The 24,737-nt window shown below is 39.4% G+C and overlaps 1 protein-coding gene across 1 annotated transcript in view; it reads left to right on the top strand.

The window, feature by feature from the left end:
• sv2c.S (synaptic vesicle glycoprotein 2C S homeolog) overlaps positions 1–24,737 on the top strand; it is a 99,106-nt gene that overhangs the window by 63,290 nt on the left and 11,079 nt on the right. The window contains exons 4-7 of the mRNA XM_018244439.2: positions 3,502–3,653; positions 17,750–17,883; positions 21,627–21,716; positions 24,119–24,229. Of these exons, the coding sequence (XP_018099928.1) occupies positions 3,502–3,653; positions 17,750–17,883; positions 21,627–21,716; positions 24,119–24,229 (487 nt within the window). The remainder of the gene's footprint in view (positions 1–3,501; positions 3,654–17,749; positions 17,884–21,626; positions 21,717–24,118; positions 24,230–24,737) is intronic.

The raw sequence follows: 24,737 nt of genomic DNA on the forward strand, positions 1-24,737 counted from the left end.
GTAGAACTCCAGTACTGAGGCGGGGGGCCCCAGGGATACGTGGGGGCCCCTGAGGTGTCCGACACTGGTGAAAACCCACTGGTGAAACCTGTCCAAAGAATACTTTAAACTACAAGTGAATGATAAATATTCAAATTGAAAGCTATCTATAGTTAGACTCCCAAACAAAAATGTCACCTTGTTAAAGATTTATCCAAAATGCGCATGAACTGAAAAAAGTCAGGCAACCACTGCTTTAGTGTATATGCCAACTCATTTTGGTCTCCTAAATGGCACCATTCTATTTGTTTTTGCTCTATAACCATTCCATGTGTGGGAGACACAATACCTTGAAACCTCTCCCTAAAATGTTTGATGACTTGTAGCCACAGGTGCACCTGCAGGTCAGGTTATTGTCATTCAGAAATGTGAAATGATGCTTTATTCTTGGGCCTATTCTCTTTAGCTAATACAATACTTTCTGCTACTGCTACACAAACACATGTAAAATATAGTGCCAAAGAATTCCACATCACTTATCAGAAATTAGGAACCATTCACTGCCCCAATGGAGCTTACAGTTTAAGGTACAGTACCTATCACATTCAGACCAATATTTTGTATCAGGAGCCATTAACCTGCATGTTTTTGGAGTGTGGGAGGAGACCCATGCAGATACAAAGATAGCTCCTAAGCCAGAAACTCAGTACCCCAGTGCTACATACTATCCACTGAACCTTAGTGCTGTCCATAAGTGCATTACCAGCGCACAGGTACATTCTGCATAATGATTGATTCTTGATCAGCCCTGTAACATAAGGGTCAGGGCGCACAGGCAGATTCGGGGAGATTATTCGCCCGACGACAAATCTCCCTCTTCTTCAGGGCAACTAATCTCCCCGAACTCCCTCTCCTGCCTTCCCTCTGGCTAAAATGTAAATTGCTGGCAGGATGGCACTCGGAGTGATTTGTTTTCCGAAGTTTCCTCGTAAGGCAACTTTGGGCGACTTTGGAAAACTAATCGCTCTGAATGCCATCCCGCTGTTGATTTACATTTTAGCTGGCGGGAAGTCGCCACGAAGAAGAGGAGAGTTGTCGCCAGGCGACTAATCTCCCCGAATCTGCCTGTGTGTCCTGACCCTAAACAAGTCAAATTTAAGCAAATTTTTTGATAAAATGTGGTCTGTTTGTTTTGTTTAAAGGTCCCTTAGGGCAGAGACACACGTGGAGATTCAGGGAAATTAGTTGCCCAGCAACAAATCGCATCTTCTTCGGGCGACTAATCTCCCCTAACTGCCTTTCAAGCGGCTATAATCTAAATCGCCGCGGGATGGCACTCAGAGCACTTCGTTTTTCAAAGTTTCCCTGTAAGGCAACTTTGGGCGACTTCGGAAAATTAAGCGATCCAAGAGCCATCCCACCAGAGATTTAGATTCTAGCCGGCTGGAAGGCAGTTTGGGGAGATTAGTCCCCCGAAGAAGAGGCGATTTGTCGTGGGGCGACTAAATCTCCCCGAATCTCCACGTGTTTCTCTGCTTTAAGCATAGCTTCCTAAAAGAAGCCCACAATGTGGGGCAGTGTCAAGGTCAGAAAATGGAAAGCTACTGTGTACAACTATGGAGGCCTGGATTATTACTGTTATAAACTGAAAGTCTGGATTGGTACAGTTAGTTCAGTATACAGTATAAACTCTAGCATAGCTAAGTGTATCCAGTTTGGCCTTCCATTCTCCTTTAACGTTTGTGCGTCATGGACAAAATGAAACAGAGTGAAGGGGCAGGTATTGTTAGATTTCACCCAAGAGAAGTGTCAGGGACCTTAAAAGAGAACTACTGAATTACCCTCCGTCGCTTTCCTTTCCGTTGCTCTCCCCTGCCCACAGAGCTTTTGTGCACACACTTTTGGGTTGGGGCGCACGCACAGTCACGGTCGGGGGCGTGGAAGCTCAGCGGCCAATCAGGTCGCTTAAGGCTGACTCTTAGTTGTTGGACCCATGGTGGCCTTCTCAGACACATTGTTCCAGGGTAACTTGTCTACTTGATGCTACAAAGCTCATTATTAAATTCAGATGTTAGCTGCACTGGCTTCTGTGCTGCCATGTAGTAAGTATCTGTATTAATTACTAATATTACGACATTTCTATTCTATGTGTACTGTATATTGTGAGTGGGTCTCTAAGCTCAGTAAGTGACAACAGCACAGAGCATGTGCAGTGAAGCAGCAGAAAAGAACATGGGGAGCTACTGGGGCATCTTTGGAGACACAGATCTTCCCTATTAAAGGGCTGTGGTTGCCTTGGACTGTTACAGAAGCCCAAAACATAATGCACAACGTTTCTAGCCAACGTCTTCAGTTAAGCTTTATTTCTACTTTAAATAGGTCTTATCTGCTTATGTTGTTGCTGTGTTGCTGCTCGCAGGTTTGAGTGTTTGCCTTGAAATGATCAATATGCTTTTACAGATCATTGGCATAGCCCCCGGTCATTCAGTCCCATTGCAGATCTTCTAAAATAATTTATTATAATAATGGCCGTCATGTAATATTGGATCTTTCTCTGTGATTTATGGTCTGGAGATGTACTTTATGCTTATCTATCAGATATGCTCATTTTTCATGCTTGAAATAATGAGAATTTGAGCAAGTAATAAATTATGGCAAATTCATAGTCAATAATAATCTCAACTCAATGTTTATTAAAAACACTCTGCTTGATATTACTCCTTAACCAGTATGGCTAGCAATAGACCCCTTTTAATATTATTATAATATATTTTTTTATTTATATTATATATATATATATATATATATATATATATATATATATATATATATAGTGAATAAAGTACCCCCACTTGTAAAATATAAGGATATTATAAGTTACTGAGGAGTTTCATGACCATATAAAAGCACGAGGCCGAAGGCCGAGTGTTTTTATACAGGTCATGGAACTCAGAGGTAACTTCTAATATCCTAATATTTTGCAACTGCGGCTACTTTATTTATTATAATACACAAGTTTCAGTGAGTCATATGACAGAAATGAAATCACTGCTCACCGTTTATAACTGATGACATCAGTACTCACCGTTTATAAGGATATAATAATAATAATGTGTATTATAAACCGTATAAACAGTGATGTCATCAGTTATAACTGGCATTTAGTGCTTCACTTTTGTCAGATGACTCACTGAAACTTGTGTAGAGATATTATATTAAATAAAGTGCCCCTTGTTGTAAAATATGAGGTCATTAGAAGTCACCTCGGAGTTCAATGTATAAAAGAACTCGGCATTTACAATAGGGGGTAAATTATTCTACTGTATATCTGTATTCTATATATATCTTTATGTAGATAAATATTAGATAGATATTAGATTAAAGCTCAGAAGGTGAGCAATATGCTGGGGACAATGTATCAGTACATGACCCCTATTTCCTCTGCAGTCTGGGAGTAAATTTATAAATACAGTTGTTACAAGGACAGTTGTCTCACTCTGATGTGTCTTGTGTTTTATACAGCATCGGGGGAGCTCTTCCAACTGCATTTTCCTATTTTTCTGAAGTTCTTGCACGAGAGAAGAGAGGAGAACACTTGAGTTGGCTCTGCATGTTTTGGATGATTGGTGGAATCTATGCATCAGCTATGGCTTGGGCTATTATTCCACATTATGGTAAGTGGATCCTTATCTTGCTTTACTAAGAAGTTAAAGAGATAATGCATCATTTGAACTTATATAAACCCTAAAGCAGGTCTGTTTAACAAGAGACTTGTGAGCCTGGTGTGGCCTTCCAACATATACATATTAATGATCCCCATCTGCCCATAAACTGCTGTTTACCATTATTATTTTGATGCAATCTGGCACAAGAACATTTAAGGGTAAGGTTTCTCTGGGAGATTCGGGGAGATTTGGTCGCCCGGCGACTAATCGCCTCTTCTTTGGGGCGACTTATCTCCCTAAACTGCTTCCCCCTGTCTTCCGCCTGATAGAATGAAAAATTGTCAACGGCATGGCACTTGTGGCGCCTCGTTTTCCACTCGTTTTCTACTCGCTTCATTACCCACACAAAAAAAAGTAGCTATCATCAACAATGAATTGCACTCTGCAGTGTTCCAATATTAATATTGACTATGATAGTATTCATTGCAATCTTGCTCTTATGCCGCTGTGCTCAGAAAATGAATTTAGTGAGCAGAAAAAGAATTTTCAACATAACATAAAACATGAAGTTACTAAGAACGCCCGACGCTTCTGCTCCCTTCGGCGCAGATTCCTTGACTTGTGCTGTCTTCTGCGGGTACCTCCCGGTTCTCGTCGCTCGTCTATTTTCGGCTTTGTTTGGAAGCACCGAATGTGACATCATCGGTTGGCGCAAAGTTTGAATATTTAAAGGGCTCTTTACCTAAGGTTTGTTAACCAACATAAGGTCTAATTCATAGTTCCTGGGTGCAATTCTGAAGTTTTCCTAATCTGTTCTTGACCCTGCCTGTCCTGACCATTGCTTGTGTATTGGCTCCATTTGTAACACCCATGCAAAGATTTTTATCCTGGGGCTCAACAGCTTTAGCGCTAAATAATGAAAGACTGAAAATTAAATGATGCCGCATCTTTGCCAATATAAATACAATACAGTTCCCTAGATAAAGATTGTTTAATGCAGCATGACGGCCACACGTTCTGTTGCCTAATGGGAAAAGCTGTTCCTGATACATCAGATAAACACACCCTGGCTGGAGTAATAGAAACATTTCATGCCAATGACGGAGTCTCTAGTCTTTGTTTTCAATCATAGCTTTGTAAGGCTTTTGCATATGTTGATAAAGTGCATTGTGATGGGAATTATAAATGACAGTTAGTGGGCCGTGGAATGACAAAATTATTTATATGCGCTGTAACGTTCACTCCATAGTCATGGCGCAAGGCAAGGATTAGAGAATAACTAATAACTAGCTCAGAAGCCCAGGTGGAGCACAGTTTGTTTGGCTTCTTTCTTTACAAATCAGTTGAAGTGAGCTCATAAATCTTCAGTTTTGGCATTCTCTAAGTCATGTTTCCATCATTTAAAATGTAAACTAGTATGACATATTAATATTTTTATTTGTGCTTGAACACAATAGGGATCAATTTACATACAGTACACAGTGGCAAGTGCAGATAGAAGAGACATTCAGCTTTCAGCTATCATTTTTTCCTGATGAAAAGAAATGCATAGTGAAATTCAAGTGCAGATTCTCAAAAATGTCTGCTAATTTCTCCTCAAATCTGTATAATTGAAAAAAAAAAAATCGCTCATCCCAAGTAATAGCTGATATCCTGGCTATCTTTAAACACAAACATTCACACCACAGTGTCCCCACAACCACTAGAAATCTAAAACCCAATGTTGACAAAAAAAAAGATGGAGATAAAAAAAAAAACCTCAGTGTAGTTACATAACTCCAAATGTCCCTATGAAGTCTGGATAGTAGTCTGGTTTTCTGGAAAATGGATCTTTCTATAATTTGGATCTTCATACCTTCAGTCTACTAGAAAATCATGAAAACATTGAATAAACCTGACAGGCTGGTTTTGCTTCCAATAAAGTTAAATTATATCTTAGTTTGGATCAAGTACAAGGTACTGTTTTATTATAACAGAGAAAAGGGTAATCATTATTTATTATTATTATTATTTATGATTTGGATTATTTGGATAAAATGGAATCTAAGGGAGAGAGACTGTCCGGAATTCAGAGCTTTCTGGATAATGGGTTGCCAGAAAACAGATCTCACCGGTACTGCCAAGACATTAAATCAAATATTTTCCCTCTAACTTGTAGCAATTGTAAGAGCTTGGATTCTATGGCTTTTGATAACATAGTTTCTACATGAAACATTCCTGCATGAAACATTCCTGCATGACACAATGTAGCAGCAGTAACATTATATATTTGTGCCATTTATACAAACCACAAACAAGCCACAACTACATTCAGTTAATCATCAACACGTCAGGCTCAAATAATCTTTGCTTGGACAAACTTGCACTCTGATGCTAAGTGCAGATATTCAGTGATGATAAATGTAATGCTAGCATTTAAATATATGCAAGCCATGTATGCTCTTAAAGGGAATAAGTTAGGCAAATCCTTGATGGAAAGGACCTGGGGGTACTTGAGCTACAGCAAGCAATGCAGGGGTAATGCAGGAAGTATTAGTAAGGTCTCAGTTATGAGGAAAGACTGGCCAAGCTGGTAATGTTTGCTCTGGATAAGAGGCACTTGAGGGAATATATGATAACTAAGGAGTATAAATAAGGGAACCATGCAATAAACTCTCAGATGCTTTATGCACAAGTATGTTCAGCAGACATGTGAGCATCCATTAAGATTGCAAAAAAGTTTTTTTTTTTTTTTTTGAGTGAGAATAGGCGGAGAGTGATTTATTTTATTTGAATAGGCTCAGTCTAATGCTACATCAACAGTTTCTTCATAAGCGATTTTTTACTGGCGGAGAAACAGCTGATTCAGTCCCATTTCAGACCCAGGGGAAGGGGGAATAAGACAAAGGCCTGTATGCTGCAGTCTAAGCTGTGATACAAATGAAGGCAGCACTCCAGTAAAAAGTAACGGCATATTTGTTTGCCAGGCAGCTAAGCCTACAAGGCCTTTTAGCCTTGTAGCATTTAAGTCCTTAAGAGCCCTCAAAGATATGTGAAAGTGTGATCTGGTCACAATGGTACCATAATGACTGCATCACACCTTCATACTTTTTTCAGTTTCAGTTAAAACCTACCTGAATAGTTCAATGGAACTGCTATTGACAATTGATGGTATTTATGTTTTGTGCCAATAATACTGAGATTTAGCTATGGTCTACCCAGGCAGTCTCCCTGGTATGTGGCCACCTATGGTGGTCCTGGTGGTTATTTAATTAACCCAGACAGCTATGCCCACTAGTTGGCAGCATTTAAAAGTAGAAAGGGGTATAGCCCCATGTGTTCGGGGACCTTACCTCTCTGAGAGGTTGTGACAGTTTTGGTGAAAGTTTGAAGGAGATCCAGGTGATGAACCTTTTATAGTGATGACAGTCCCCCTTCAACACTCTAAGGTATTGCTTCAACAAATTCAACTTATGGTACCTACAAACAAAGTCATGGCAGAAGGTGTTTTGGATGAGATTCTCCAGAGACACCCAACCTTTCGGCACTCCAGCTGATTTGTAAAAGCTTGCTTTTCCCCACAAGGATATCTGGCAGCTTTTCTGTGAGTAGCAGTTCTGCAACAGCAGAAATACCAAAGGTTTAGTCTTTCTCTGTGATGCACTGCTGAATACAGTATTTATCTGCTTGAAAGGAGCAGTCGGGTGGGGCGCAAATAACATTCCATGCTGTGAAAGTGCAATACCATATACTCCATCTGTAGGCTCAGTAATCTTGCTAAATGTTTGATAGCTCCATTGAGATTAATGAATTTCACTTTTGTTGGGATTTTGTTTATTATTACAGTATGCTACCCCTGTCAATGTAGAGTTACTTCTTGAAAAATTGTTTCCTTTCCGGTATCAGACCAGTAAGTGCAGCCTTGGTTGCTAGGGGATACTAGAACTTGGGTAACCTTGCCTCTGATATTTTATAAACCCCATAATGGAATGAGCCCCTTGTAAAAATATGTATTGTTGCACTTACTGTGCAGTCTGATTTAATATCCGGAGAGTATTCAATAAAACCCCAATAGCAACTTTAATACTGGGAATCCTTCATATTTCTGGCAATTGAACGGCACATACCAGGAGCGTGTGTCAGCAGAGGGATTGTGGGTGAGGTACAGAAAACGTTGGGGCTGGATTGCAGTGGGCTAGTAATTGGCAGTGACAGTATAGCAGTGGAACCTTGACCAGGGTCTTCCAGTGGCACCCAGGTACAACAGTCTAACACTGGTTAGGGGGTGGGAAGAGTGCAAGCAGAGAATGGAAGGATGGTGGAGTATTGGCCAATTGGTATTGCTTTGGGTGCTCATACTACTTGGCCAAACTCTGCACACAATGCGTGATTACATGCCTCATAGTGCATGCTATTTTGTGCAAAGGGAGTACAGTTGCCTTCCAGGCAGAGCACGGAGTGGGTGATTCAGGAATCGGGGTGATGATGTAGAGTGTCACATGGATGACATATATTGCTGATTGGCTGATCACTGCATCATTCCGTCATTTCCATATTTGAAAATCCAGACTGACTAGTTTTGACCTGGACAGCTGAACGAATGGGTCAAAATCAGATAGAAAGAAACCTGAAAAGAGAGTCATATTAATGTCTGACCAATTGTAGGTGTAAAGTACATTTTTGATGTATATGTATGTATAATATTGTTTTTAAAACCAATGCATACAAATATTATATTAATATTATTCAAACATATGCATCAAAAATGTACTTTACATATACAGCTGGCCAGGCATTATGACTTCCTTTGCATTATTTTCTAACTGTTAAAATACAACTTAAAGTGGACCTGTCACCTACACATAAATAGCTGCATAATGAAAAACCTTTGCAAATTAAATATGAAACCCCAAAAAAATGTTTCATTAAAACATCCGTACCTGTTATAAAGGTGTTTAAATATCTAAACTGTCAATCAAATATTACCTGCCCCGCCTCTATGCCCGTGGCATAGAGGAGGGGCAGACAATTACTTTCACTTTCCATTCAGCACTTCCTACATGTCACTGCTCTCCTCACATTCCCCCTTCCCTCCTCAGGCTCTATAATTGTGTACCGCACTGCACATGGACATTAGGTCCCCCATTCTGGTGCATACACAAGATTTTGGGGTGATACACAATTTCCCTTAATAACCGTGTCCACAAAATGGCTGCTGCCTGCTTGCTGTGATTGTATAATTCCAAGACAGAAGGAAACAAAATTTAAATAATACATACAGTGTAATTAAAATTTATTTTGCTCAACTAGCATGAAAAGAATTTGAAATTATTTCTTAGGGTGACAGGTCCCCTTTAAAGGAGATCCCTGTCCCTTTACACTTACAATCTAAGTGGGTGGGTAGCTTACATTCATATACAGGAGGGTAATAAGTTCTACAATTTACAGTGGTTCTAGCACTGCCAAAGGGTCAACCAGCAATGTATGTTACCTTTACCAGTGCTACACTATTGTTACCTGAGCCAACTTTCTCCTGATCTCCTGACCATTTACTCATTACTCAAATGTCCCTTACAATAAGCATTAATACAACTTTACTTGCCATAAAAATTACATACAGGGATGTTATAAGGAATGCAGGTGTTAAGAGCTAGAAAGTGACCAAGGATGCTTGGAGTTATGACGTTATTCTTTAAATCGCACATCTTTTAAAGGTTGCTGAATAAAATTACGAGAAAATTATACCCCTGACCACTTGCCTGATAAATCTACCATTTCATGGCCGGTATGTCAAGTAGACCTGTGATAACTGCAAGCTACTAATACTTTGCACCACAACCCAAACTGGTAAGAAACCACAAATCCCACCCAGCACAGGAACCTTGAAATGGACGTCTACGTCACTGGAAGTGTCAGCAAGCTTTATATGCAATGAAATGTATTGATCAGTTGCACTTAACTGGTGGGTTCATTCTACCTCCTGAATGGGCTCCAGCAGAGCATTACGTGTCCTGCACAAAAAAGCCCACTGGCAGATTTGCTGCTGATTCATGGGGAATGCTATGGCTAGTTTTTCCCTGTGTAAAGTACTCTAACAGAATAGCAGCGCTGAGCCAAACTCAATCAAGGACTCTGCAGAGCTGTGGGTATTTAAATCCCTAGGGCGGCTGGCTCAGTCAACCATACAGCCAGCTCAATTACATCATGTGCCCAGATCCTTGTAATGAGATTTTCAAAGGTATCAGCTTAACATTACTGCCCAGGGAGGGGGGGGGGGTTGCTGCAAAACATTTATCATAAGGCATCACATGATTTAGTCTTTTGTAGCCTTGCACAGAGCTTAAGCTAGATGCTTATTAGTTTTTAAAGGGAACACTAATGCAGAAGGTCTCAGCACCAGAGCCTTCATTTAAAACTTGATATAGGTTAGCATCTACATGTCTCTTTCCTCCGCTAATTCTATTGATTATCAGGTGGTCCCTCACTCCAAAAGTATCAGGGTTCTATCCAACAGAGTCAGTAGCACCGTCCAAGCCACAAAATGTTCAAGGTAAAAGTAAAGTGCACTCTGGAGAACCAAATTCGATTCAGTGTATTTTATTTAATTTAAACACAACATGTTTCGGACAGACATGTCCTTCATCAGGTGATAATTACAATGTTTGAGTGAATACACATTGTAATTAGCACCTGATGAAGGACATGTCTGTCCGAAACATGTTGTGTTTAAATTAAATAAAATACACTGAATCGAATTTGGTTCTCCAGAGTGAACTTTACTTTTACCTCTTTCCTCCGCTACACTGGAGTTTCACTTTGTAGATAAAATAAAAAATATTTAAAAAAAAGCCAAATTCTTCTAGATGAGACCTTGGTTGACCACTTTGAGTGTCCAATTCCTTAAAACAGGTTCCCTCAGTAGCAGAAGGATTCTCTAAAATGGTCATTCAGTTCTCATGCACATTTCTGATCTATATATGAGAGCGGCTGGAGTGACTCGATTTACAGGGGTGCTATGCTGCCTGTGGACTTCAGGATGCCTAGGAGTCTTTATTGTTTAAAGGAAAAAACATAACTTGTTCATAAAAGCTTTTTGTTTTTTGGAGAAATGTTTGGTAGAGCCTCATACATACAGCAGTGATAAAGTGGTCCTGCTGGCAGGTCATAGAGTCATGTTTTGCAAGTAATTTAAGAATAAAAGGCAAAACATATTGTCAGCTATTGAAATCCATTGACTAACTGGATTTCAGTATCTGACATTGTATGATGTCATATGTCCAATCTAAGGAGTCACATTGTTGTCTGTGGGCAAATGAAAAGTTTGTTCCCACTGACTTCAACTCTGAGGATCTTATGAAGTTTATGTTTTCTGCATGTTTGCTCAAATCTGACCAGCCACACAGTAGGATGTCCAACAGTAAAGTTTTACATGAATCTAAATATGGAATTGCACATTCAATTTTATCTGGAGGCAGAATTTCTATTTTTAAAAAATGTGGGAGAATGGTTCTGCCCTAGGAAGCCAGTATGGGTATTAGCCTCACTCACCCATGGCCCTGCCCTGCGTAAGAGAGCTTATGATCAACTAACTCAATCATTCAAAATTGTTTGTAAAAGATTCTGAATAATAGAAAAGGCAAACAATGTTAGGGTTCCTTTGCAGGAAATAAGTTGAATTATTTTACCATATCCCTGCACTTTATTCAGAGAGTTGGAAATCTAAGAATAATGAACTGTAGGCGGTGGTGTAGCTCTGCATTAAAAGAACATGCAGTATTTGGGCCCATCACATTTAAGGGGTGGTTTATCAATGTTTGAATTTTAAAAAAAAATTCGGCCCCAAACCTCACAAATTCTAATTATATTTTCAAAAATGTGAATGTTTTGTATTCAATAAGCACCAAAAAGAATTCAATGTAAAACATCAACATCTAAATGCTTGCAAGATCATGTAGAAGTCAATGGGAGTTGTCGTAGGCAAAATTAAAAAAAAAAAGCTATTTTTTTTTTAAAAAAATTCAAAATTTTCAAGTTTTTTCCAAATTGTTTTAATAAACTCACACATTCACAATAAACCCATTAATATTTGTATCTAGGAGATGTTTCGTTATACACATATACACATTATAGACAAAAAATCTCCTAGAAACAAACAGTACATTTCTATTAACGTCTTTGCTAAAATACTGATTGTTTGGCTTTTGGTTAGCACAAGATTTTTACTAAAAGAATCGATAGCCGTATAATGCCATTGTGTGAAGACAGACATCTGGAATGGATGGCAAAACCTCAGAATTAAAATCTATTCTTATTGGATAACCTCATTTTGTATTTGTATGCCATTGGATAATTTATGTTTAGTTATTTACAGTGAAAAGTGATTTAATTAAAGGCAGCTGCACTGAACATTACTCTGTAAATGAATAACACAACTGGACTCTGTCCAAGAAAATACATTTGTTTAAAGCCAATTACTTGTGCAGCGGTCTGGATAAATACAGTATCTTACATTTTAACTGTACTGTGTTTATAAGGCAGGTCAATAACCTGCACAATATTTGGTCTGAAAGGGTTAGTGGTGGACACAGATCAGCTGACCCAGGAAGAGTGAGGAAAGAAAAAGTGTAGGTTCGATGATAAGTCGCTTAAATAGTGTGCTCCTGTGCATACTACAAAAAACATATCTTATGGAATAGTTTACCCATAGCCTGGTGCCTCTGTATAACGTGAGCCAACAACTATAGCTGGACCAGGCAGCTTTGGCACCCAAAGCAAAGGTGATTATCTACAGTATGTCCCTCCTCAGTACATTGCGCCTTTCTGGAAAGAATAGTGTTTGGTACAGACCAGTTGGCACAGGAAGGAAGCTGGTCCAATGGTGAGCCACTTTGATGCTAGTAGTATTTTTTTGAGTTACAACCCACCCACACCTTTTCCAAAAAATAGCTGCACATTAGACAGGTGCATCTGCTGCCTATCCCTAGATCTGGTCCTGTCAACAGCATTAATAAATTCATTCCAATAATATAACTTCTAAACATACAGTATCTCTGGTCTAATTACTGGTTACCATCTAAGTATGGATTATATTATATATATATGAACTTATCAAAATGTGGCCAAATTCCCTGCTCTCCATACCACAGAACCATTTCTGGGACCTTTACTGCCCATTTGGCGGCCACTCCCTTAGCACCGATGAATACCTATTTACTGTCATAGATATTCTTGGAAGTCTGTCTGAATGGCTAATACAGCAGTAGTAAGTCTATAAATCGGTATCAGCTTTCAGGTGCGCCATTCCAAATATTAGACCTAAAACAGAAAAAGTCCACAAACCTCTGCCTGAAGGGGTACTTTAGCCACAAATTAGATTTTCTTTAGCTTCATCTTGGGGTAGCCCAAATGTAAAACGACTGTCTCCCATGGACATCGGAACAAAAAGTACCGGTGGGTACGAAAAGCGTAAGGCGAAACATCAATTGGTCTGTATGCCTACTTTTTAATATTTATGCTAAATAAAGAATAATTTTTTAACTTTAAAAGAATGTTTTGCAATATATTTTTGGACTTGATAATAGTAAAACAATACCTTGTACATGCTCCAAACTAAGATATAGGGTGAGTGGCCCGTGGACACCTCCATGTGCAGGAAGGAAGTGTGTTTGTGTTTGTAGCTGGGAAAGAGGATGTGATTCCCCCGGACCTGAAGTGTTTGGAGAGCGCACGAAAGGAGAGAGAGGAACCTCTCCCAAAAGACTGAGGGGCAAATTCACTAAGCGCCGAAGCTCCGAACGCTAGCGTTAATTCGCTAGCGTTTGGCATTTTCGTTACTGCGCAAATTCACTAACGAAAGCTGGCGTAGTTTCGCTAGTGTTACTTCGCACCCTTACACCAGGCGAATTTTCGCTAGCGACGTACCTACGCAAATTCACTAACTTGCGGAGTGTACTGAATACTACCTTTTACGCTAGACTTCCTTCGCCACCTCAGACCTGGCAAAGCGCAATAGAGTAGATAGGGATTGTTTCAAAAAAAGTCAACATTTTTTCTAAGTCCCAAAAAACGCTGACGTGTTTTCTACATGATGGCTGATAGGCTGAAAAAGATCGAAAAATTTTTTGGGGCTCCCCTCCTTCCCCCCTACATTTCCTGACTCGTGGCAACTTACCTAGACAGTGGGCACATGTGTAGGGCAAAATAAAAATTTTTAAATGATGATTTGAAGGTTTTCTAGGCATTTGTAGTGCTGATACGTATTCCTCCATTGAAATTTGAATTTGGTGCCGTATGCAAATTAGCCTGCGCTAGCGTAACTTCGCTTTACATAGCTAATCAACGCTAGCGCAACTTCGCAACCTTACGCTACCCCTGAGCGCAACTTCGGATTTTAGTGAATTTGCGGAGCGCTGGCGAAACTACACCTGGCGAAGTGCGGTGAAGTTGCGCCTGGCGCAACTTCGCATCTTAGTGAATTTGCCCCTGAGTCTCTGTGTGGGTCAAGTGTGAGTCCAACAGAGGATTCTGGGACTTGTGTACGGTAAAAGCTGTAAGTGTTGGAAAATTATGTCAATGTGTACCCCAATGTGAGTGTTGACCCTATGTGAAGCTAGTATGTTCAGAAGTGGGTTTTGTTCCTAATAAAGCCAGCCAAGCTGCTTGTTATACTTGAAAGATGGTGTCAGATTCCATTTCTGTGCTGAAAACTGTGCCGTGGCTATGGTTTAAGCTACCTCAATGTCACTAGACAGACAGATAGATATATAGATATAGATCATTTTATTCTATGCTATCCTGAACTTATCGCAATTCAACACCAATGTCATTCAGCCTTTCCCCCTTCCATTGTATATCAGTGTAACCCAAAGATGATATAGTAGGGTAATCCCCAGTTTTCCCACTTCTAACTATTGCTGGATATTGCCAGATGGGCACAGCTGGGTTTTAAAACCCTATGTGATATTGCCTATGGTGGTGAATTCAAAAGCTATTTGTCTTTCTGTCTATAATGCCCTCTAATGTACTTGTAAACCAATGTACAATGTCAGACATGATGAGTCCATCTTGCTCTACTATCCTGACTTTTGTGACTCTTCTTTCCTACAGCAGCCTCACTGTGTGTGGGGCCTCATGGAATTGTCTTTCTTTAGATCTCTTAAACACAATTCTGGTAGCATGAACAAGTTGGTGTATACAAATGTATACCAAACACCATGGACTGGTTACCAGGGCAAGGCCAAACAGCTAAAGGGGAAAAATTCATTACACAAGGCAGTTGAGTTATTGCAAATGACTTCACAATTAGCCCCTTGCTGTGTAGAGTTACTTGTAGTAGCTGGACTTCCATTAGCAGAAACACCAACCTACACTGTTAATAGTGTGTGATTAGAGGCTAAGAGGAAGTCAGAAAACTAAGAAAAAGAAAAAAAAAGAAAAATCAGAAAAAGAAGCAGCAACTATTTTAGAAATTGTCACTACACATCGGATGTTGGTTTAAGGATGTTAAATATTTAGAGGGAACAGTTATAAAACATTGACAGACAAAAGAGAAAGTAATTAAAATGGTAGCACCCATGGCTCTGGCAGATAAGAGACATGCATTATACAAAGGGTAGGAATACCATAGCTGCAGTATATGGCTGGGGAAATGACTCAGGCTTAGATCATTAATCATTTTATCTGGCCCGGCTCATGTATTTTACTACTATTATGTGAGATGAAAATCCACATTCTCTGCACTCGTTATTAAAGGTGACCGGAGAAAACATATACTGCCAAGCCGGTGATACATTACACATCTAATTTACATTGAGAATAGATGGGTTTAGTACATGTGGTGGCACAGCAGGTGAGACTGACTTTCATTCCAATGAGGCAGCCAGTTAAATGGAAAAGTTACCCATGAAAAGCTGGATGATTTCACATAGGAATCTACACTAACCTGTGTAAGTGATTGATGAAGAGACCACATTGCAAATGGAAATGTTGTTTATTCTGCTTTTAGGTTTTCTCTGCTTTAGGTAACCATGCCCTTGATTTGTATGCATATGGGCTGAATAAATTATGGATTCACTTTTTCCCTTCAGAGTGCTACTGGTGTTTTATTTAACCAGTAAAGCAAGTAAAGCAAAGTCATCTTTCTGCTAGGCTTCACATTAGCCAGTGCAGTTGTACTCTGCCTATTTGTTCTTAGACACCCTGTAATAAAGCAAAAAACTAGGCAGCTGCCTCAGTTCGCTTGTTATTTTGTGAACCTTCCAACCCCTCCATTGGTTCCAACCCTGTCCAAATCCGAGTTGGTTGCACAAACACAGCAAAGACACAAAAGCAATTTTCAAACGCACGCAAAAATGGATTCTAGTAGAATTGAAACTCTTGGAAGGGCTATTCAGAAATATTTATGGTGTGGTAGAATAACCACAGAGAAGTGTAAAAAGGTGTTTGTTGCCTTTAATGTGTCCATAGTGGGAGATGTTTGCTGTCTGGCTATAATGTTCTGGACGGAACAGGTGAGCCAGATAAGCCATTCCAGTAGTCCAGTTCACAGGCTGTCCTGTACAAAGGTATTTAATGGTGGTGAGAGTGTTAGGGTGGTCTCTTTGAGTAGGGCAAAGAACAGGAAGGCTACCTGTCTGTGTGAGGAACTCCCAGAGGTGTTGGGGGTGCGGCCTGCAGCTGCAAGGAGCAGAGTGACACGTGACCAGGTGACCGAGAGTCAAAAGTAATTGAGTAAAGCCAAAAGGTGAGCCATGCCAGAGACTGGTAAATTTGTATCCCTGGAGGGGAGAGTCAGCAGAGCTTAGTAGGAAGCCTAGAATATTCCAGAGTGTGGAAGATACCCTTCATGGTGAGAACTAGTGATGGGTGAATTTGTCCGGTTTTGGTTCCACGAAAAATTCATGAATTTCCCGCGAAATACGTGAAATGGCGTCTCGTTTTTGACGCCGGCTGCCAGTTTCATTCGCCGGCGAAAATGCACCACCGTCCAAAAAAAACAGAATTTTCGCTGTGAATTTATTCGGCGGCAAATTCATGCCTGGCGAATAAATTCGCCCATCACTAGTGAGAACACCAGTGTAGGGAAAAGTCTTGAATGGTGGTGTTAAAACGCTATTGAACTGTGTTCCTGAAACCTGTAAGTTGGAAACAGTTGCCTAAATAAACCTGTGCTTTTGCTTGGAGACCCAGTGTCCCTGTATTTTTGCTCCTAATTCTCTGCTAAACTTGCCTGCCATTGCTAATTTCTCCCAAAAATTGCCTGTATCAGCGACTCACTAGTTACACTTGAAAAAGGGCAGTTGCGCCCGAAACATGTCGTGTGTGGATTAAAATAAAATTTGGCACATTTGCAGTTATCCTGCGATTTGGTCCTTTGTTCCAGACTACAGATATTGGATTGATATTTTAGGTGCTTGGACGGAGCACCATAGGAACAGTAATAGGATCCACTGCAATCCTCCGTGTGTATCAATCACATTATTGAGACTCACTAGTTACATATGGTGGAGCGAAACCTCCCTAACACTCTCACTTCTGTTAAATACCTTTCCACAGGACAGCCTTCCTATGAAAAGTGAGCTCCAACATAGGTGAACTGGACCACTGGAATGGATTATCTGGCTCACATATTCCTTCCAGAACACTATAGCTTCCAGGGCCGACAGCAAACATCTTCCACTATGGGAAAATTAAAGGCAACACACACCTTTTTACACTTCTCTGTGGTTACTCTACCACAATGGATAAATTGATTAAAGGTCTGAAGTGTGGTTTATGTATCATGTCAAGGTATTCAGAATTGTAGGAGGTGGAAAATGAGTTGATAAGGTTCAGAGAAGGGCCAATAGATTAATCAAGGGAATTTATGATTGGCCTTCCTTACAATAAAGGAGAAATAATCAATATTTATAAAAGGTGATGGATTGTACAGTTAAACACTCTAGAAGTATTACAACTAGTTTTCAAAATAAATAGTATTTTATGCTACTATGTGTATAAATATAACATGTTTGGACTGGTTTGGTAAGATTTTATCTTTACAGCCAATAGATGTGATAAGCTTCAGTCTTTCTTACTATGGAACTATGAAAGCAATCTGTTTGATATGTTCTTTCTTTTTCTTGTAGGTTGGAGTTTCAGCATGGGATCCGCATATCAGTTTCACAGCTGGAGAGTGTTTGTCATTGTGTGTGCGCTGCCTTGCGTTTCCACAGTTGTGGCCCTAACTTTCATGCCAGAAAGTCCACGGTTCCTGCTAGAGGTGAGCATGGGTGTATATACAGTATAGGCTATAGAGGCCCAGATACAGGTGGGGGGGGGGGGCGACAGCAGGGAATATTATACTTATTGCTATATATTTTATCTTGTAACATTCAGGATTCAAGGTAAGGATAACATTTGAGGCACGGAAACAGATGGGGGAAAATATAGTACATATTGGATGGCTTTCGAAGTCTTGTGTGCTTCAGTTGTGTAGTCAGTAGCATGTAGACATGACAAATTGTCGCGGTGCTGGATGTGGTGAAAAGGTGGCACTGCATTTAGAATTATGTTAACCTGTTTTTTCATGTCCATTTCAGTACAACTTTTTAAAGAGGTGACATTGCCACTTTAAGATTATTTAAAAATTGTATGTTTCTCCCTCTGTTGGAAACAATCTCCTTTGTACCTTACCTTTAATACTAGTTTTTCGTGTGTATTGCACATTTCCATTGTTTGGCCTTTCATTGTAATGGAAAGACCACATAATATAAAAGATACCAAATGTAAATCGTTGAGATGCACCAAATCCAGGATTTAGATTGGGATTCAGGCAGGATTCGTCGTTTTTCAGCAGGGTTTGGACTCGGCCTAAAAATCATGTGACTTTTCATCAAATAACACGGAAGTAAAAAAATGTTTAACCAAGCAGCATGCGGTTTTGATTTGCCTCTCATTTACCTGATTTGCATATGCAATTTAGGGTTCGGTATTTGGCTGAATATTTTGTGATGGGTTTGGGATTCGTCCAAATCCTAAAATTTGGGTCATCCCTAGTAAATAGCACATCTCCCATCAAAAGTCCAGAATACCCAGGTTAATAACAAACTGTGATACATTTTACCTAGTTAATGATGTAAAAAGGACACCATAATGATTAACAGTACCTTCCCATTCTTCCTAGTTTTGGTGACCACTGGGTATTCAATTAAATATTTTATGATAAGGTTTGACTAAATCTTGGAGATTGCTGATTTATGTTGAATAGAAATGCTAAAATATTCTAGCAATATGCCTGTAGTGTCAGTTTTACCAACAATTATATAAAAAAACAATTTATATTTAAATATTCTGTTTTGGTAGAAAAATGGTACAAAATAGATGAAATTAGATGAAAAGGTGATTTTGGGGGGAAAAATAGAACTAAGCAGATGAGTTAAGCATGTGTAAGATGTGACCAAGATCATGAGATCTAAATTGGTAGAAGAATGGCAAAAGACAGGATAGAAGAAAGGGGAGGGGGCAAAGTAGTGTTCGACCAAACATTGGGGCCTTCAAAAACAATTTCCTGCAATTACTCAATTCATGTTTTTTTGAGAATTCTGTGGACAAAGGAAGGCTGTTAACCACCACTGCAAAAATATGTGCTGACAACTATGGTCATATCAGTGAATATCTGGCCATATGAATCTTAGGGGCTGATTTATTATCATTCATATGTTTTTCGATGAATCAAACTTCTTAGCACTAAAAATTGTGTATTTGAATAATTACTCTCGAAACAAAAAAAAATTATTTATTAAGTGTAAAAACCACAAAAAAACTCCATCTAAAAGCTGGAGAGGTCATGTAGAAGTCAAAATTAATAAATAACCCCCATACTGTTGTTGTTATCAGTACTGTGAGATCTAAGAAGAACAACCCTTTTCCTCGTGTTTGCTCTATCAGTTGAATTATTGTCAGATTCTGCTGATTCTGCAAAGTCAGTGCATTAAAATAGCAATCCTTCTCTTTCATTTACACCTAAGCAATTTAGATAAACAAGATTAACACCGTTCTGTCTGGTTTACATCACATAAATTCCCATTGTACCCATTCTCTGCAGAGCATTATCTTTAGCTCCCCTTAGAAAACATGCAGCGATGAGTGAGTTTTTTCACCATGTTCCGCAGCCCCCAGAAAGTTTTCAGGGACGGCGCAAAAAAATTCACCATGCGGAAAGTTTCGCTTGCAACAAAAATGTCCCAGTAGAAAATAAAGTTGCCCATAGACTCTAATGTATTATGCTACAAAAAAGTTGCCATGACAAAAATGTTGCACACAAATTTTAATGAGTTTTGTGAATTTTTTAGTAACATAGTGAGTTAGGTTGAAAAAAGACACTCGGCCATCAAGTTCAACCTTTTACGTCTATAAAAAACTTGCCTAACTGCTAGTTGATCCAGAGAAAGGCAATAAACCCCATTTAAAGCCTCTCCAATTTGCCTCAGAGGGGGAAAGTTCCTTCCTGACTCCAAAATGGCAATCGGACTAGTCCCTGGATCAACTTGTACTATGAGCTATTTCCCATAACCCTGTATTGCCTCACTTGCTAAACACCATCCAACCCCTTCTTAAAGCTATCTAATGTATCAGCCTGTACCACTGATTCAGGGAGAGAATTCCACATCTTCACAGTTCTCACTGTAAAAAACCCCTTCCGAATATTTAGGCGGAACCTCTTTTCTTCTAATCGGAATGGGTGACCTCGTGTCAGCTGGAAAGACCTACTGGTAAATAAAGCATTAGAGAGATTATTATATGATCCCCTTATATATTTATACATAGTTATCATATAACCCCTTAAGCGCCTCTTCTCCAGCGTGAACATCCCCAATTTGGCCAGTCTTTCCTCATAGCTAAGATTTTCCATACCTTTTACCAGCTTAGTTGTCCTTCTCTGTACCCTGGTAAATAGGAAAATACCTTCAATGTAGGGGGAGTCTGGTTTGCCAGTCCACACAGGGCAATAGAAGCTCCAGGATTTGCCCCAGTTCCCAGTACACTCTCAGATTATTACTCAAAAAAAGTATCCCGGAGACTACTAAATATAAAAAAATGGTACATACTGACCCTCAAATAGTCCACCATGACTAAGTACCGGAGCATACAAAACGCATAGAGTGGACTATTTAAGGGTCAGTATGTACCATTTTTTATCATGCTTATTTAATAACATTTACATTTTTTTATATTTTGTAGTTTCCGGGATACGTCTCTGTACCCTCTCTAATTCAATAATGTCCTGTTTGAGCAGTGGAGACCAAAACTGTACGGTGTATTCTAGACAGATTTACATATTTTCTTTGTTTCCCTCTCTAGATACAAGCCACTACAGATGCAGATGTCTTGCATTTTTTTTACATAAGAATTCATTTTTACTTACCTAATTTCAACCCCATTCAGCATTGGAGTACATAATTACAATAAATAGAATTTATTTAAATTCTTCAGTATTAATATATGAAGGTAGTTGAGAAACCGAGTCATTAAAGGTGGCATTGCATTATTCAGAGATGAAGCCCTTATTCCACGAGGACCTTATCTAGTATATTGTCTTAGCTAAAAAAGGGTTTTTTGGCGTATATGATATTTATTTTGATGATCTTGAATTGCTGCTGAAATAACAGTGCCTAAGCACATCTTTCAGTAAAGAACAGATGTATTTCAAATGCATGAATAAGTCTCTAAAAGGTTTTCATCTACATTTAAATGTGCTTATAACAGGCTTTGGGAAATGATACTCAAAGTCATTCCTTTGAGACTTTGAGAAAATGCTGAGATAAATTCTAATAAGTTCTCTTAGTAACCTTGTTGGAAGTACTAAAAAATACTGTATTTGTAAAGGAATATTATAAGTTGGAATGGAATTGTATGTGCTAATCAAATACCTTAATGCATGTATTGCTCTCTCTATTGATACTTCATTAATTTGCTTTGGGGGTTCAATGCAGTTAGTTTAATATTGACTTGTTTACATTTCAGATTGGGAAACATGATGAAGCCTGGATGATCCTCAAACAAATCCATGACACGAACATGAGAGCTCGTGGTGAGCCTGAAAAAGTCTTCACTGTAAGATCTTACTGCATAAATGTAGCCTTACATTTGACTTTACATTTGACTTGTGTTAATGTTCATTCATCCTTTGTAATGTGAAGGAACAGAAAGGTGAGAAAAAAAGAAATAGAAGGAGAAAGGCTGTGTTTCCCAAACTGTAGGGTGCCCAAAGTTATGGTCGGAAGGTCCCAGCTTCAAGGCCATTTAGGTTAAGAGTTGGTGGAGAATGTCCTTTTGCATTTTTAGATACGTCTGGAAGTTTGACATTTAATCAGGGTGAGATTTGGCGGTGAACACTTATTAACTGCCCTAGATATTCTTCAAACTACCCAAAATGGCAGAACAGCGATGTTTTCATATGCAGTATCTGTAACCCAGTTATGAGTCAAGGGTGCCCTGTTCAAAAGTTTGACATGAAAGGGGAACTTGAACCAACAAAACTTTGAAGGCCACTTTCGAAGGAGATGGGAAGATAGCAAGGAGCCAGAAAACGGAGCAATGATACATGAATTGGGTAGGAAAGAATATGAAAAATGATTATAATCTTTCATTCACAGATGGCTTGCTGTATCGGCTTCTGGCAGATATTATTTGACTTGTTTTGTGTTTTCATAATTTATGATGATCACTAAGCAGCCCAGACCACACTGAGCATGTGCACAGTCTTAGTCTTGCAAAGATGTATAACAAAGTTACAAGATGGTGACCCCCTGTGGCCAACTTTGATTAGGCTTGTGGTGCAGTAAGTTCATGTTTATGTTTAGTATGCAAAATACAGCATTTCTAGCCTTATTCTATTTTAGACTTTACTTCCCCTTTAACTCAAAGATGAACAACCCCTTTAAGGTCACTGTTGCTTTAGGCAGTTACACAAAGCTGAATCAATTGGCCCTGTAGTTTGTTGCCACTTTCTCCTCTCTTCTGACATTGCTCTGCCCCTGATTACCATCGTTATCATGAAAATGAAAGAGGAAATTAAAAAAAGGAGTGTAGACAAGTGTCAGACATCTACTGTATCTGTAACAGTCAAGATAGGCTGCACGTTCAGCTTTAATTAGGCAAAGCTACCCAGCCATTGATTTATATCAGAGAATCTCTGGCAAACACTGTGGGGAAACTCACACAGCTCTGTATTCATTAATATATTATAGCAGCAGCCATTGAGTCACTTTCCATCATCTTCTGAGCTCACCTATTTAATAAACTGGAACAGTACATAATGTCCTGTGCATATAATTGTATGGGACCTGTTAACCAGAATGCTTGGGACCTTCGGTTTTCCAGATAAGGGATCTTTCTGTAATCTGGATCTCCATACCGGTCTGCTAAATATAATTTAACATGTATTAAACACAATAGGCTGTTTTTGCCCCCAATAAAGTTTGATTATATCATAATTGGTATCAAATACAAGTTACTGTTTTAATATTACAGTATTAAAAGGCAATAGACTGCCTTCCCCTGATGTGGAGCTTTCTGGATAACACATTTCCTAATAACAGATCCCATTAATCGTGATATATGAAATATACATATTTAATCATGACTAATGCATTCCTGATAAAGTGGATTGATGGAAATGTAACTATTTTTATGTTTGGTATAGAATAGTGATGTGGGGGCTGGCCCGTTACCCGCGGGTCGGGCAGGTTCGGGCAGGAGCATAAATGCTGCTCCTGGTACTTTAAGAGCGAATTTCCGGTGGGGGCAGCAGCAACTGCTGCTGCCTCAGGCGGCGGAGGGGCCAGGATCGCCCCTGGGTTCGGGCCGACCTCGCACCTCACCACCTTGTACTGCTGGTCTGCCGGATTCCGACTTCCTTTTCTTATAGACGCGCGCTGTATTGCCCCGCCCCTTTTGTGGCGTCATCTGCGGGGCGGCGCAGGTCTATAAAAGGAACCCAGAAGTCGCAGGTGGGCACAGGCTCACGGAGGGCGAGTTAGGGTCGGGGGTGGGTCGTTAAAACCTGACCCGCACATCACTAGCATAGAAGCATCATTTTGAATCAAAGCTGCAACAGTAAGTTTTTCTTCTGGTAACACAAAATTCTGTTAAAGTAGTTGTACACCTTTAAGTATTATATGTTGTAAAATTGTCCTGTTCTTAGCAAATTTTACGTTTTTGTAAATATTATCTTTAATTATTTGCCTTCTTCCAGCTTTCAAATAGGGGTCACTGCCTCCAACAACCAACAAAAAAAACACTACTGCTTTATGAGGCTACAATGTTTTTGCTGTTTTTGTTATTGTTACGTTTTATTACTTATCTTTCATTTCAGCCCCTTTCCTATTCAACTTCCAGTGTGTCATTCAATACAGGACATTATGCCTTGTAATTCATGGGAAATAAATGGAAGGTATTTCCACTTAAATATTTTTTATTAACATCCAACCCTTTACTTTTATTATCTTCTGTAGGTTCAAAGAATTAAGACACCAAAACAAATTGATGAGCTCATTGAAATTGAATCAGACACAGGAACGTGGTATAGGAGATGCTTTGTCAGAATCCGCACAGAGTTCTATGGAGTAAGTAAATACAGTTGGGCAGGGCCTTCCTAATATCTATATTTCTAACAATACCTGCAGAAATCTATTTGTGCATGAACTGGATAATCAGCAGCCTATTTACAGGGGTCTCAATTGTTGGCTTTGACCAATCACACAGACTTGATTTGCCATGAAGGGTTGGCTAGTTACTTTCATCACATGAATGATGTCAATGGCAGGGGTCTTAGGAATTCTGTCTATCTATGAGTTGAGTGGCAAAATTGTGGATTTGGTTTGACTATGTTGGACAGGTTGAAGGTTGTTTTACAGGTTTGGACCCTAGATAGGTTCCCACATTACAAAGATGCTTTGAAGTTACTGAACAGGAGGCATTTATCCTTGGCCTCCAGCATCACAGGGGGTTCTTGGAGCATAATGAACAGTTGTGTGCATTATGGGATAAGATATTAAGGCTATTAGAGGCATCTGCTATCTGAATAAAGAATCACAATTCTGGTAAAGCAGTTTAAAGCAACAATGAAATATA

This window comes from Xenopus laevis, chromosome 1S (genome assembly GCF_017654675.1).
Source record: "Xenopus laevis strain J_2021 chromosome 1S, Xenopus_laevis_v10.1, whole genome shotgun sequence".
Classification (NCBI taxonomy): Eukaryota; Metazoa; Chordata; class Amphibia; order Anura; family Pipidae; genus Xenopus; species Xenopus laevis.